Raw genomic sequence first — 13,396 nt, forward strand, 5'->3', positions numbered from 1 at the left:
AACTTGCTGTCCTGCTGCCTCAGACTCCCCTGGGGTTACCCTACCTATCATCTATTTATTTGCGTGCGTTTCTGTCCTACGAGCTGCCATCTCCACCTGCATTCATTTTTCATGAAGAGCCATTATGTACTGAGTGCTTTGCTTTGGTTTGGCAGACATTTTGCTAAATGCCCTAACAAAGAGGGCCTCAGAAGATTCTAGAGTCCTATTATGCGGTGACGGTGGTAGTGGCTTGCAATTTGTGATGATGCAGAGTGGAAATATTTGTTGCTCTTGGGCCTCCAGTTCCTGTTGTGAAACGGAGAACAACATTCTACTAACAACGAGAACTTCGCTCATAAGGGTTTACAGTAGTGCCTCCGAATAGCACTTCGGTTTCGGAATTCAATTGTTTCCAGAATTCTGAACGCAGACCGGATCAACTCTCCCCATAAGGCCAAAATTGAACTTAACCATTGATTTGATCCGGTCCTCGTCCAATTCGGTTTGCAAGCAGACTGGTGGAAAGAAGTTCATGAATCGAAGGGTCACTGTAACAAGTCCCGGCCAGCTCTCACCCTTTCAACACCTGGGCCTAACAGAGGAATGCAGATTCTCCGGCTCCAAGAAATCGAATAATGTGGAGGTCGCAGGGCGAGGCCCATAAATTTGCATTTTAATAATGCTTGTTCCCGCCCATTGTTAAAATTTGAGAACCATTGGCCTCTTCTTCGTCTTCCTCTCTAAACCTTTTCCAGATACAGGTACTGTTATTACGCTATTTAACAAAAAGGTCATGCAAAGGTTAATTAACCTTGTACGGTCACGAGGACCAAAGTCGGGAACCTAGACGTGCTTGAGATGCAACGCCTAAATCTTAAGCCTAAAAAAGTTCTTTACCATCCCTGGTACCGATAAAAACGAAAAAGACCAAAAAAAAAAAAAAAAACCAAAAAAGTTCTTTACCTCCTTTTCCTAAGTAACGTGTTAATATTTCAACAAGCCCTGGATTTGGAGTTTAATAATGATTTAGCTGAAATCTCAATTCAGTCTGTGCTGTCAAATCTATGCTGTCAACATTTTGAATTTCAAGCACCTGGTCTTGGGATAAGTACCGCCACCTGAGGGCGTGCGGGGCGGGGAGGGGCGGGGCGGGCTGCCCGAGGAGGCTCGGGCGATCGAGGACTGCGGCGCGCCGCCGCCTGTTGGATTGGCTCGATCCTCTCCCGCCAGGCCTGTCCGACTCCCGCGCGCTCCTGGGCCCGCCCCCACCGCCATCTTGGCCCGGGAGGGAGCGGAGAACAGGCGCGAGTAAACAGCCCAAGCGGCGGGAGTCGACTTGCGGTAGCATCCTCGTGCCGCGGGCTTGCGGCGGAGGGGACCGCGTTTGGATCTGCTCGCGAGCAGGTAAATATCAGGCGCTGGGCAGGCAGCCGGCTGAAGCTTCATCCCGGCGCCACCTTCGCCCCCTCGCGGCGAGGCGCCACGCTTCCCGGTCTCCCGCCCCCCGCGGGTCTCCTCCCTCGGTTGAAAGCTGCCCGGGAAAGTGGTGGCGGGAGCAGCCTCAGGCCTGAGCGGCGCGCGAGCCCGGGTGTGAGTGCCGCGCGCCGGAGAAGGCCCGGGCCCGGGTGTGCGCGCTGGGCCGCGGCGTGCGCGCGAGGCTGGGCGGGAGCGCAGGTGTGCGGGCCCGGCCGCCGCGGGGTGGTTGCCTCCGGTCACTGCATTTTTTTCTCTTCCGGTCCGGCAGTCAGGGTGGCCGACATGTCGGCCCTAGGTGAGAATCCCCTCCTGCCGCTGTTGGAGACTTTGGAAGACTCTTCCGCCTTCCCTGGAGAGCAGACCGACGCTTACCTGACCCTGACCAGGTGAGGCCCGCGGGCGGCGGCGTGTGGGGCGCGCGGAGGCAGGGCGGGCTCGAGGACGCCGGCCGGGGTCGCGGAACAGTGGGGTGCTCGGAGCATGGGTGCCGCGCGAAGCTCCCGGTAGCTGCTGCAGCGTCTCAAGTGTTTATTTGGGGGAGTGAGCCTGCACGTGTGTCTGGAAAGCGAGGAGTTAAATTTGAAGAGTTTTAGCTGAAACGGGATGCTGTGGCCCACCTCGGTTTTCCTAGCCCTTGGGGAGGCGCAGTCAGGAAGCTCACCATGAGTTCGAGGCCAGCCTGGGCCGGGCTGCGCTACCTAATGACACCCTGCCCCCCGCAAAGGAAAAACAAAAAAAGTAGCTGAAAATGGTACCCGTTCCCGTGGACAACCTAGAGTTGGTTTCTTAGACTGCTAACCTTGTTTTTGTAGTTACAAGATGCTATTAAATAAGCATTCTAAATTGTTACCAAGGGTCTTATAAGGTGGCCAAATTTGTAGTTAGGGATAGAGATTCCTGTTCCATTTCATCTTTTGAAACTGACAAAATTTGAATTTGCTGTGGAGGCAAAAAGTTATTTTGATGTGTGTCATCACTTAGTTTTATGTAGATGTAGATTGCATTACATATTCTGTGTATTCCTCAAGTATTTTAAGCGCTAGATCGTTTTTGAAGTTTGAAAGTCATCTTTAAAAGTAATAGAGGTATTTTGGGCAGTTGAGTCCAGTATTTTGTTTCCCTTTTGCTTACGCATATGTTCTGTTGCTTTTTAAGTCGTATGACTGGAGATGAAGGAAAAGAAGTCGTCATAGAAATGGAGAAAAATCTTCCTCGGTTATACAAAGTTTTAAAGGTCTGTATTAAGTAATAATTCATTTTATGCCATCACAACCACCTACCTGACCCATACAATCTAAAATAATATTCACTGGATACTTCATATTGATTACTTAAAAATTTTCCAGATAGTCTCAATTGTCTTGCCTAGTCTCTCACTTAGTTTTCCAAATCTGAATTTACACAGGTGGGTCGGTTGGTTGCTTGGGTTTTTTGCACTGGGGATGAAACCCAGGGTATCAGACATGGCATGTGATCTGCCACTAAGCCCCACTCTTGACCCCTAAATTTGCAGTTTGCAGAGGAACAAATTGGTTTAATTTTCCTTAAGTTGCCCAGGGCTATTTGAATCCAAATCCTATGCTTCTGTTTTGAAAGCAATCACCAAAGATTAATCTATTTTCTTTCCTTTTGGAAATGTGTTTCTAAGTAAGTGATTCTAAACTTGTTAACTGTCTGGTCTACTCTGTAGAAATTTGTACTTCATACTTTTATTCACTCTTTGTTTTCCACTTATGCTTGATTAGCAGAACCATTGCAGTTAATCTTTTTTGTAGAGAAGTGGTATAGTTTAAAATCAAACCAGTCTTTTCAACTTGACCACTTGGCTTCATGACATACTTAACCTGACACTTACATTTTTGTTTTGTTTTGTTTTGTTTTGTTTTGAGACAGGGTCCTCTATGTAAGTCCAGGCCAGTTCCGAATTTGGCAGTCCTCCTGTCACAGTCTCTAGTGCTGAGATTACAGGTGTAGTAATCAACTACACGTGGCACATTTAACTTTTTAATAGTCTTGTTCTGAGAATGAAAAGGTTGAACTAAGTCTCTGGGGTGTCTCAGAATTTTGTTCATTTATTTGTACCAGCGATCAAACTCACAACCTCACTGCAATTTTATTTTTAAGGTCCTGTTTTTATGCTTGAAATAAGTACTCTTAGAAATATTCCTTGTGTTGGCATAGGTTGTTATTCAGTAGTGGAGCCTAGTGTGTATAAGGGCCTAGACTGAATTCAACAGAGCTAAATGAATAGTTACTGTATATTTTAGCATGATTTGTCTAAACTTTAAAAAAATTGAGATGCTGACTTGTTGCTGAAATAGTACAATTTTTTACATAGAGGTTGCTGTGTAATATTTACTTAATAGTATTACATAATATTAATGTTACTATTTCATTTTCCTTCATTATTCAACATTCCAGCAGTATATTTGATGTGAAGACATGCACTTTCATGTACAGTACTTAATATATGAGAGCATTTGTAATTAGAAACCCTGTTGCATGAATTTTGAGTCAAGTTGCACTGTTTCTGAATAGGTTTATATATAAAATTACTGATGGATTATCTGAAAGTACATAAAAGGTTAGTAGCACAATAGTCAGTAGGTGTTTTCCATTAAGAAAAGGAAAATTGAATTCCTTCAGAATAGGAAACACATTAGGTAAAACAGAATGTTCAAATGTTTGTGTGTTACTATTTAGAATTCTGCTAGAGTTTTCTATAGCCTTTTGCTATTCTTTCTCACCTTTTTTTTTTTTTTTTTCTTTTTAATCGGTACTGAAGGTCAAACTCAGGACCACCTGCCTGCAAGGCAGGTGCTTATGCTGCTGAGCTGAATCCCCAGCCCCGCTTTTGCTATTCTTGTATTTGTTTTTTGAGGCTGTGCAGTTTAGGCTGGCCTTGAACTCACTATGTAGCCCAGGCTGGCCTTGAACTTGCAGTAGTCTTTCCTGCCTCAGCCTCCCAAGTGCTGGAATTACAGGCATATACCACCATATCCAGCCTCTATTTTTTTTTTTAATACGTTTTTTGTGGCGCTGGGGGTTGAAACCAGGGCTTCAGGGAGAGGAGTGTTCTACCACTGAGCTACATCGCAGCCCACCGATAACTTTCTGTTAGTGCATCTCACTGTATACTGTAGGCTGCCTTTGAACTCATTTCAATCTGAGTACTGGGTTTACAGGCATACACCCCCACACCTGACTGATCCATAACAGTCTTAAACATAAGGCTGAGGGTTTGATATTGAGTACCACAAGGAAATTGTTCAATAAAAGGTGATTGATCACAGCCTGTTTAATCCTAGCTCTCTGGATAGCTGAGGAAGAAAGATCACAAATTCAAGCCCAGGTTTAGGAAGACCCTGTCTCAAAATGATTTGGGGATATAGTTCAGTATGAAGGCAGTGGGTTCAAACCTAGTACTGAAAAAAAAACAAAAAACAAAAACCATGTGCTAGCTTTTGTACAAGAGATAGAGTATTAGCACTCAGTCTTAGCCTTGGTTATCTGAGCAAGTTACTGTAGAATCTCTTGTGCTAATTCCTGAATAGGTACCCTAAACTGGGTTTGGTGATTCATGTCTGTAATCCCAGAATTTATCTGTAATCTCATCCATCACTTGAGAGACTGGGGCAGAAAAAAGGATAATAGATTTAAGCCCAGCTTGGCAATTAGCAAGATACTGTCTGGAATTTTTTTAAAAAGTGCTGAGAGTACAACTCAAAAGGAAGGTCCTGGATTTAATCCCAGTACAATAAAAAAATGATGGAGATATTTTAAAGTTCCTAACATATAAGATGTTTAGAAAATGTTACATTCTAATCTCTTCTCCCAGCTCACAGCCTATATAAGTGTTATCTGTCTACACTAACATTTGGTGGTTGACTTTGCATTTGAATTTTGCTTACTCTGCTGAAGTGTTTCGCTTCTGTTATTTTCTAATAATTGTAACATCTTTTGTCTGTTGGCTTTTTTACTTGCTCTCACATGAATTTTCTTTATTGTTTTTTTTTTTATACCAGATATTGAACTCAGGATCTTTTATCTGTTAATAAAAATATTCTTTCAGTTTTGGTAATTTGTCTAGCTTCCTCTTCTGAGCTTCCCTCCAAGCTATATCGTTTGCTAACTGATATTTTTCACTGGTATTCAAAGGTTTATTGATTGTATTAAAATATAATGAACTGGTTATTTTATAATTGACTTGATTTCTAAAAATTATTTTATAATTGTATTTGTCTTTAATGAATGTGGTTCTATTTTTGTAGACTCACATTTCCAATCAAAACTCAGAGCTGAGTAGTGCTGCTCTTCAAGCTTTGGGCTTTTGTTTATATAATCCCAAAATTACTTCAGGATTATCAGGTAGATAAACTTATTATGATCGTTAATGTTAAGTTTAAACTATAATTGTGTTTGAAGTACTGTTTATCTCTGGGTTGCTTTCATTATTTATAGTTTAGCATTTGCTTTTGAGAAAGAATCAGATTAGATTATCATTTCCTAGACATAGTTTGAAGTTTGGTACTGTAAAATATGTAGAAAATAAGGTTATTTAAGTATGATCTTAGGCTAGAGTTAGAGTTTACAATGCCCTACGTCTAGTGCCCAACGCAAGTACATGTGACTGCCTTCAAAATGGAGCATTCTTTTTTTTTTTTTTTGTCTTTTTGTCGGTACCAGGGATCGAACTTAGACTGCCTACTTGCAAGGCAGGCGCTTATGCCGCTGAGCTAAATCCCCAGCCCCTAAAATGGAGCATTTTAATGAATGGAGTCTCACTATGCAGTTCAGGCCGGCCTTGAGCTCACTTTGTAGCCCAGGCTGGTCTCGAATTTGCAATGATCCTCCCACCTCAGCCTCCCAGGTGCTGGGATTACAGGTGTGAGCCACCACGCCCGGCTTAAAATGGAACATTCTTAAAGCATGTTTTCATTTGGAAGGGAATACTAAATTGTCTTGATTTTTCAGGCATGCTGAACTTAAAAGTTACAGTGGTCATAAATGGCATAATTTAGAACTCAATGTGGGATTGAAAATACAGAATCTGATACTTGCCATATTTGAAGTGGCACTGTAACGTAGTTCGTAGTTTGCCATCGTTAAAGAAATCTGGGAGATCATTTTTAGAGGAAATCAGGAAGTTGCTACCATCTTTCTTTTCCCCCTGAGTGAAAGATTGCTGCTTACTCTTTTTATGTATAGAATTAAGCACAACCTAAAAAGTGCATTTTGGAGCAGATTTGTGGGGTTTATTTTTTTTCCTGCTATGTAGTGCAGGCTAAACTCAGAGTCTCAGTGATCCTCCTGTTTCAGCCTCTTGAGTGCTGGGATTACAGGTGTGTACCACCACACCAGGCACCTATGGGATTTAAACACTGCCAAAAATGATGTCTTAATGTTCTTAGTTACAGTTACTTCAGTTGTACATGGCTACTTGGACCATACAACTAAGTTTTTTTTTCTCTGAATGCACTTTCCTCTACTTTGTGGTTTATACTTGGAAAAGTTTTATTAGCAATAATGGTTTTCTGATCTCTCTTTGGATATGTATTTAATTTTTTGAATGGACAGTATGTTCTTTTGGCATTTGAGATTTTAAATGATAAAGTATTGCAATAATTAAAATTAAAACTCCTTGCTTTTTAGAAGCAAATATTCAAGAATTGCTTTCAGAACTGAATGATATTATTAAAAGTTCAGACAAAAATGTACGTACCAGGGCTCTTTGGGTAATATCCAAACAGACATTTCCCACCGAAGCTGTTGGCAGAATGGTGAGTATAATTTCTGTTCTGTTTTAACTGTATGCCAAATTTTAAAAATCTGGCCTATTTGATTTATAGGTATTTGGTTCTTTCTTTTAGGTATCCAGTATAATTGATTCATTAGAAATAATACTTACTAAAGGAGAGATACATTCTGCTGTTGTTGATTTTGAAGCATTAAATGTTATCATAAGGTATGTTTTTGGGTCCTATGCAAATTGGAATAATTGTTTTTGTGGGATTAGAATTTACTTTAAAGATTATACCTTGGCTTTGTGGCATACCTCTGTTATTCTAGAAACCATATATAACCTCAGTACTCAGGAGGCTATGGTAGGAAAATTGTGAGGTCAAATCACATTAGGCTGCATCAGTGAGTTCATAGCCTGCCTGAAATACATAGTAAGACCCTCTCTCCAAAAAAGCAAAAATAAAACTGCTTTAGGGATTGGATTTAAGGGATTTATTTTTTTGTGGTGCTGGGGACTCAACCCAGAGCCTTGCACATGTGAGGCAAATATTGTATCACTGCTACACCACAGCTGGCTTTCAGATTTAAATGTAAGGTAGACATTTAAAGAGGGGAGTATCTTTTAGACCACACAGTTAAAAGAAAGGTAACAGGAGGATGACGAATGTAGATGTCCATGATTGCTGAATTTTTTTTACTGGAAAGTCTCAGTAAGTAATGTCTTGGTAATGTTCCTGCTGGTAAAAGTCCTGGTTTTAAAATTGTCCTTGCTAAAGCTTTTGCAAGAGTTTAAAAAGTACAGATTTGTGAGTGGATGAGAGAGAGGGGTTGCTTAGGAAAACAGAGTGCCTATCGGGGAATAGAAAAATCCCTTATATTTGTCTTATGCTACGCTGCTCTTTAACAAGCTAACAATACAAGCTGTTGTATTTTCAAAATTTTCTTCAGTTTAGCTATTTAGTGTTCTAATGCTTATATCATGGTTCACTGGCTGTCTTTGACAAGAATGTTGCATTTCAAGCCAGGTGTGGTGGTTTATGCTTGTAATTCTAGCACTTGGAAGGCTGAGGCAGGATCACAGCAAGTTAGATGACAGCCTGAACTACTTAGTGAGAGATCCTGTCTCAAAAAATGAAAAGCCAGTTGTTTTAGTACTTTCTATTTAACCGGTACCAAGGATCAAACTCACGACCATGCGCTTGCAAGGCAGGCACTTAATGCTGTTGAGCTAAATCCCCAGCCCTTGAGTTTAGTACTTTTATAATAATTGGTATTTTAAAATTTGATTTCTTTTTGGTCTGTAAGACAATGGTATTGTCATGTAGTTCGGACTTTGAATTCATGTAGCACAGGTTCCTCTTGAACTTTGTGGCCATATTCCTGCATCAGCCTCCTGAGTGCTTGGATTGCAAGCATGTGCCACCACCATGCCTGACTAAATTTTCAGTCTAAAGACAAGATCATGAAAAATTTTATTAAAGCAGGCTGAAGGCCTTCCTCAACAATGGAGCAGTTGTATAACATGCGCAAGGCTCTGAGTTCCCAACATCCCCCCAAAAAGTTCAGAAATCTTCCAGAAGTATACAAATTAGCAAGTAAAAGTTTGGTCTTTTTTCTCTGTACGCATAATGTATATATTCTAAAACAAATGGGCCATTGAGTACAAAAAAGCCTGCTCTTGCAGTTGTGTAAATTTCTCTGTATTGCTGCTTTTCCTGGTAGTAGGCTTAAAAAGTGAGGCCAAGCTAACTTTGTCATTGATCTCCTATTAACAGGTTAATTGAACAAGCTCCAGTTCAGATGGGAGAAGAGTCAGTAAGGTGGGCTAAACTGGTCATACCTTTAGTGGTTCATTCAGCACAGAAGGTACATTTGCGGGGAGCCACAGCTCTGGAAATGGGAATGCCATTGTTGCTTCAGAAACAACAAGAAATAGCAAACATTACAGAGCATCTTATGACTACTGTAAGTATTATGTCATGTAAGGTTTTTCTTTTTTTTGGGTATCGAAGATTGAACCACAGCCTCATGCTTGCCAGGCAGGCACTTATACCACTGAGCTAAATCCCTGGCCCGTATAGGGATTTCCTGAATACTGCATTGGAATGTTTTGTACAAAACCTAAGTTTAAAATTCAGTCTGGGTTCATATTGGTATAACTGCACTGTGATCTAGGACTTAAGCTTTGAATTAAAACAATTGAATAAAGACTTGCTTAATTTCATTTAGACAGGTTACTTCTATTTAGCAGTATGTAAGGAAATTATTATAATCTAGCTACAGTATTTTATCCCATTCCCAATTAATAGTGAATAGAAAGTGATTACATTATTGAAAAAGAGATTAACTTGATTTAATACTCTTTGGGTTATTGTATAATTCTGGTAGGTACAAATTTAACCATTGAAAAATCATCCAGTCTGTACAATTTCCTGTTTATTATTTGCTTCAGGTATTAGGTTTCTCACCCTTTATTTTTATTTATTTATTTATTTATTTGTTTGTTTTTTATTTTTTGTACTGGGGATCAAACTCACGACCTGGTGTTTGCCAGGTAGGTGCTTATGCCACTGAGTTACAACCCTGGCCCTCAACCTTTTGAGACAGGGGTGTTCCCATGTAATTCTGACTTTGAACTCATGTAGCACGGGCTCCTTTTGAACTTGCCAGCCTCTTGGCATTTGTTGAGTATTTGTTATATGCAGTGGATTATAGGTATTACCATAGTAGTGAGATTGTAGTGCTTATTTTCTAGTGTAAAAAAGAGATGAGATATGTAATGTTGAATAAAGAACACTATGGAGTAGCAGGAACAAGATAATGGTCAGGACAAATTTAAAAAAAAAAAAAAAAAAGACATTAGAATAGGGATGGCAGACCTTTTAGAGACCAGATGCTCAAACTGCAACCCTAAACCTGTACTCAGCTGGTTGGGTGATTTGGCTCATGTAATAGAGAGGGCTCTGTGTGCCTGTTACAGCTCCCATACTGTAAGTTCTTAAACAGCTGCATGAGAACAATGACTTGAAGCAAGTACGGGATTTAGCCATGTGCCAGTATGTGTAAGTTTGTTCCAGACAAGAAAATCAAGAGTGCAAGGAGTCTTATGGTTGGGCATCATTTGCTGTTTGGCAACCTCCATGGGCAGTATAACAGTAGTGGTAGTAAATAAGAATGAGTGGAATGGAAGATGACTTCAGAGAAACAGAGACCAATGGAACTTTGGGGATCATTGTACTTTGTATGTGACTTGGGCTCGAGGTTCTGAGCTATATCCTTGGCTTTTTTTTTGTTTGTTTTTCAATCCTGGAACTATACTAGGATCTTGCATATACTAGGGAAATATGGTACCACTAAGCTGTATCCCCAGTGTGTCCCTTACCACTTTTTCACTTTTTTGAGGCACGGTTGTGTTAAGTTGCCAGGCAGGGCTCAAACTTGTAACTCTCCTCTTTTTTTTTTTTTTTTTAAACCAAGCTAACCTTGAATGTCTTTTTTTTTTTTTTTTTTTTTTTTTTTTTTGGCTTTTTCCTTTTTATCGGTACCGGGGATCGAACTCACGACTGCCTGCTTGCAAGGCAGGCACTTAATGCCGCTGAGCTAAATCCCCAGCCCTTGTCTTTTTGTTTTGAGATAAAGTTTTTTCTGTGCAGTTCAGGCTGGTGTTGAACTCACTTTATAGCCCAAGCAGGCCTTGAGTTAACAGTGATTCTCCTGACTCAACCTTCTGAGATTATAGCTGGCACCACCAAGCCCAGCCAAATTCCTTTCATGGCTTCCTAAGTAGCTAGCATTACACATGTGAGCCGCTATGTTAAGCTTTACTCCAATTTTAATGGAAAGTCCTATTTGAATATTTTGAGCCTGGATGTACTCCTTAGTGGCTTGGCTTGGATTTTTTTTTTCTATATTGTATTTTTTTGTGGTACTGGGATTGCCCATCCTCCTCCCCTTCTAAATTGTTTATTTTGAAATAATAATATCATTAAGACACGCAAGTGGTCCATGAAATGGGATCATTCTAGGTGTGTTTAGAATGTGGATACTTGAGCAGGAACTGGGAAGACTGGTTAAGAGAGAGAAAACTAATACTTTGGGTAGTGAGAGCCTTCTACATTTGAAACCTGGGGTTTTTTTTTTTTTCTTTTTTAAAATAATTTAGGCCTGTTTGTAAAGTAAGTGAAATATCTCTGAGAATTGTTTTATTCTGATAAGTATATTTAATAGCATTTATAAAATTACATTTTGCTGGAGATTTAGCTCAAGTGGCACAAGTGCCTGCCTGGCAAGTATGAGATCATGAGTTCAATCTCCAGTACCCTAAAATAAAATAAAATTCCATCTTTATTTTTTTGAGACAGGATCTCACTATGTTCCAGGTTGTCTCCAATTTGGTAATCCATCTGCATCAACTTCTAAGATGTTGGATTAAGAGACATGCACTATCATTTCTGGCTATTTATAGTTTAAGTTTTCTTGGATATTGGTTGTCTGAAACTAATGATACATATTTTTTAATTAGTGTAAGATTAGTACATTACCATTTGAGCTTTAGTTAATAATGTACATGCTGAAACTTTGAGGAAAAAATTTTCTGGTCAGAAAAAATAAACTGCATTGATGGATGGTAGAATGGCCAAATGTGTAAGAAGTATAATAAAATACATCTTAATGGTTGAATCTTGATGTTTTGTGGAATATATACGGTAAAATTTTGGATTTACTGGTGCTTCAAAGCTTTCTTTGTTTTTGGCGGGGAGTAGTTTTTCTTATAGTAAAGATTATTTGAGATATTGTGAGTTATTTCTAAACTTTGGATACTGCATTTTTTTCTTGTATTTGTTAAATATTTTACTTTGTTTGCAGAAATTAATCTCAGAACTCCAAAAGCTATTTATGAATAAAAATGAGACCTATGTTTTAAAATTATGGCCTTTGTTCGTCAGACTTCTTGGAAAGGTAGGTGCCATCATAAATGAATAGTCCACACTTCTATGGGCCAGATCCTTGAATTTTTTTCTAATTTTCTGTATTTCTTTGTTTGTTCATGTTAGCCTTTTTTTGTATACTCATTAAGCTTATTTATAAACCCCACATTGCTACTTACATTATTTTCATGTCATTTATAGATGGGCAGAGTGGTAATTAATTGGAGTTACCCAAGGTATATGATTTCAGCTAAGATTCTTTTTTATTTTCTTTTTTTGAGTGACTTTGTTGGACGTGGCCTCCTAGCAAAGGATTAAGTACTGTCCAGTTAGCATTTCTAAACAGTGGTTATGGATGTGTTGAATAACTTTTGTTATGGTGTGAGTTATGGTGTTGTTGCTTTGAGTTCGGTTCTAGAAAGTCAACATATATTAAAGGGAAGGTATCTTTAAATGGAGAAACATATACAAGATTACTTAATGAATACAGTGAAACTTTGATTTGTGAGCATGGTTCATTCCAGAAATTTACTTGCAATGCAAAGCACTTAGGTATTCAAGTGAATTAACGTGTCAGAAATAATGGAAACTCAGATGATTCATTCCACAACCCAAAAAGATTCATAAAAATGATTACAATACTTTAATATAATGCAAAATAATAAAATACAACATGAAAAATATTAACCTGCATTTAACCTTTGAAAACTTTCATGGCTAGTGTAAGGGAAATGAATGAGGTTCACTGACGGAATCACTGCTTTCTATTGGCTGAATGAAATATTTTTACGCAGTTTTAACAAAGAACCTATCTAATTTGCTTTTGCTGCCTTTTGAGGATTTTTCAGAAATATGACATTGCATTGTTGCTAAAATTAACTTGCATTATGTATTTGCAATATATAGTGGGTGTATTCTTAATATGGGGTGGTGTTTACCTACAAAATTTTGCACTGTTTCACACATTACACATCCCCCTAATCTCATTTGAAGTTCTGCTTTGCAGAGATCTCCATAACCTCTTGCTGATGGGGAACAGTCACACAGCAAGAGACAGAAAAGAATATTGGCTCATTTGTGACTATGTGATGTTTGGTGTAACACTACTTGTAATGGGAGACATAGCTTATTTGTCAAGTTAAAATTTACTAGAAATGTTCTGTTTGTCTTGCCAAACACAGAAAAGTTAATTGCAGTCCAGGGTTTTATTGTACTTGATTATCATACTGACTTTTTTTTTTTTTTTAATTGGTACCAGGGATCAAACT

General features: G+C 39.2%; 1 protein-coding gene across 3 annotated transcripts in view; it reads left to right on the top strand.

Annotated features, from left to right (window-relative positions):
• Positions 1 to 1,183: 1,183 nt before the first annotated feature.
• Rif1 (replication timing regulatory factor 1) overlaps positions 1,184 to 13,396 on the top strand; it is a 67,724-nt gene continuing 55,511 nt past the window's right edge. For all 3 annotated transcript variants that reach the window (XM_063259058.1, XM_063259060.1, XM_063259059.1), the window contains exons 1-8: positions 1,184 to 1,386; positions 1,727 to 1,844; positions 2,614 to 2,692; positions 5,730 to 5,826; positions 7,111 to 7,238; positions 7,329 to 7,423; positions 8,976 to 9,165; positions 12,067 to 12,159. In XM_063259058.1, coding sequence (XP_063115128.1) covers positions 1,741 to 1,844; positions 2,614 to 2,692; positions 5,730 to 5,826; positions 7,111 to 7,238; positions 7,329 to 7,423; positions 8,976 to 9,165; positions 12,067 to 12,159 — 786 coding nt within the window. In that variant the 5' untranslated portion in view covers positions 1,184 to 1,386; positions 1,727 to 1,740. The remainder of the gene's footprint in view (positions 1,387 to 1,726; positions 1,845 to 2,613; positions 2,693 to 5,729; positions 5,827 to 7,110; positions 7,239 to 7,328; positions 7,424 to 8,975; positions 9,166 to 12,066; positions 12,160 to 13,396) is intronic.

Source organism: Cavia porcellus, unplaced genomic scaffold, assembly GCF_034190915.1.
Source record: "Cavia porcellus strain 051 isolate PalLab524CR breed Dunkin Hartley unplaced genomic scaffold, mCavPor4.1 scaffold_12, whole genome shotgun sequence".
In the NCBI taxonomy this organism is placed as follows: Eukaryota; Metazoa; Chordata; class Mammalia; order Rodentia; family Caviidae; genus Cavia; species Cavia porcellus.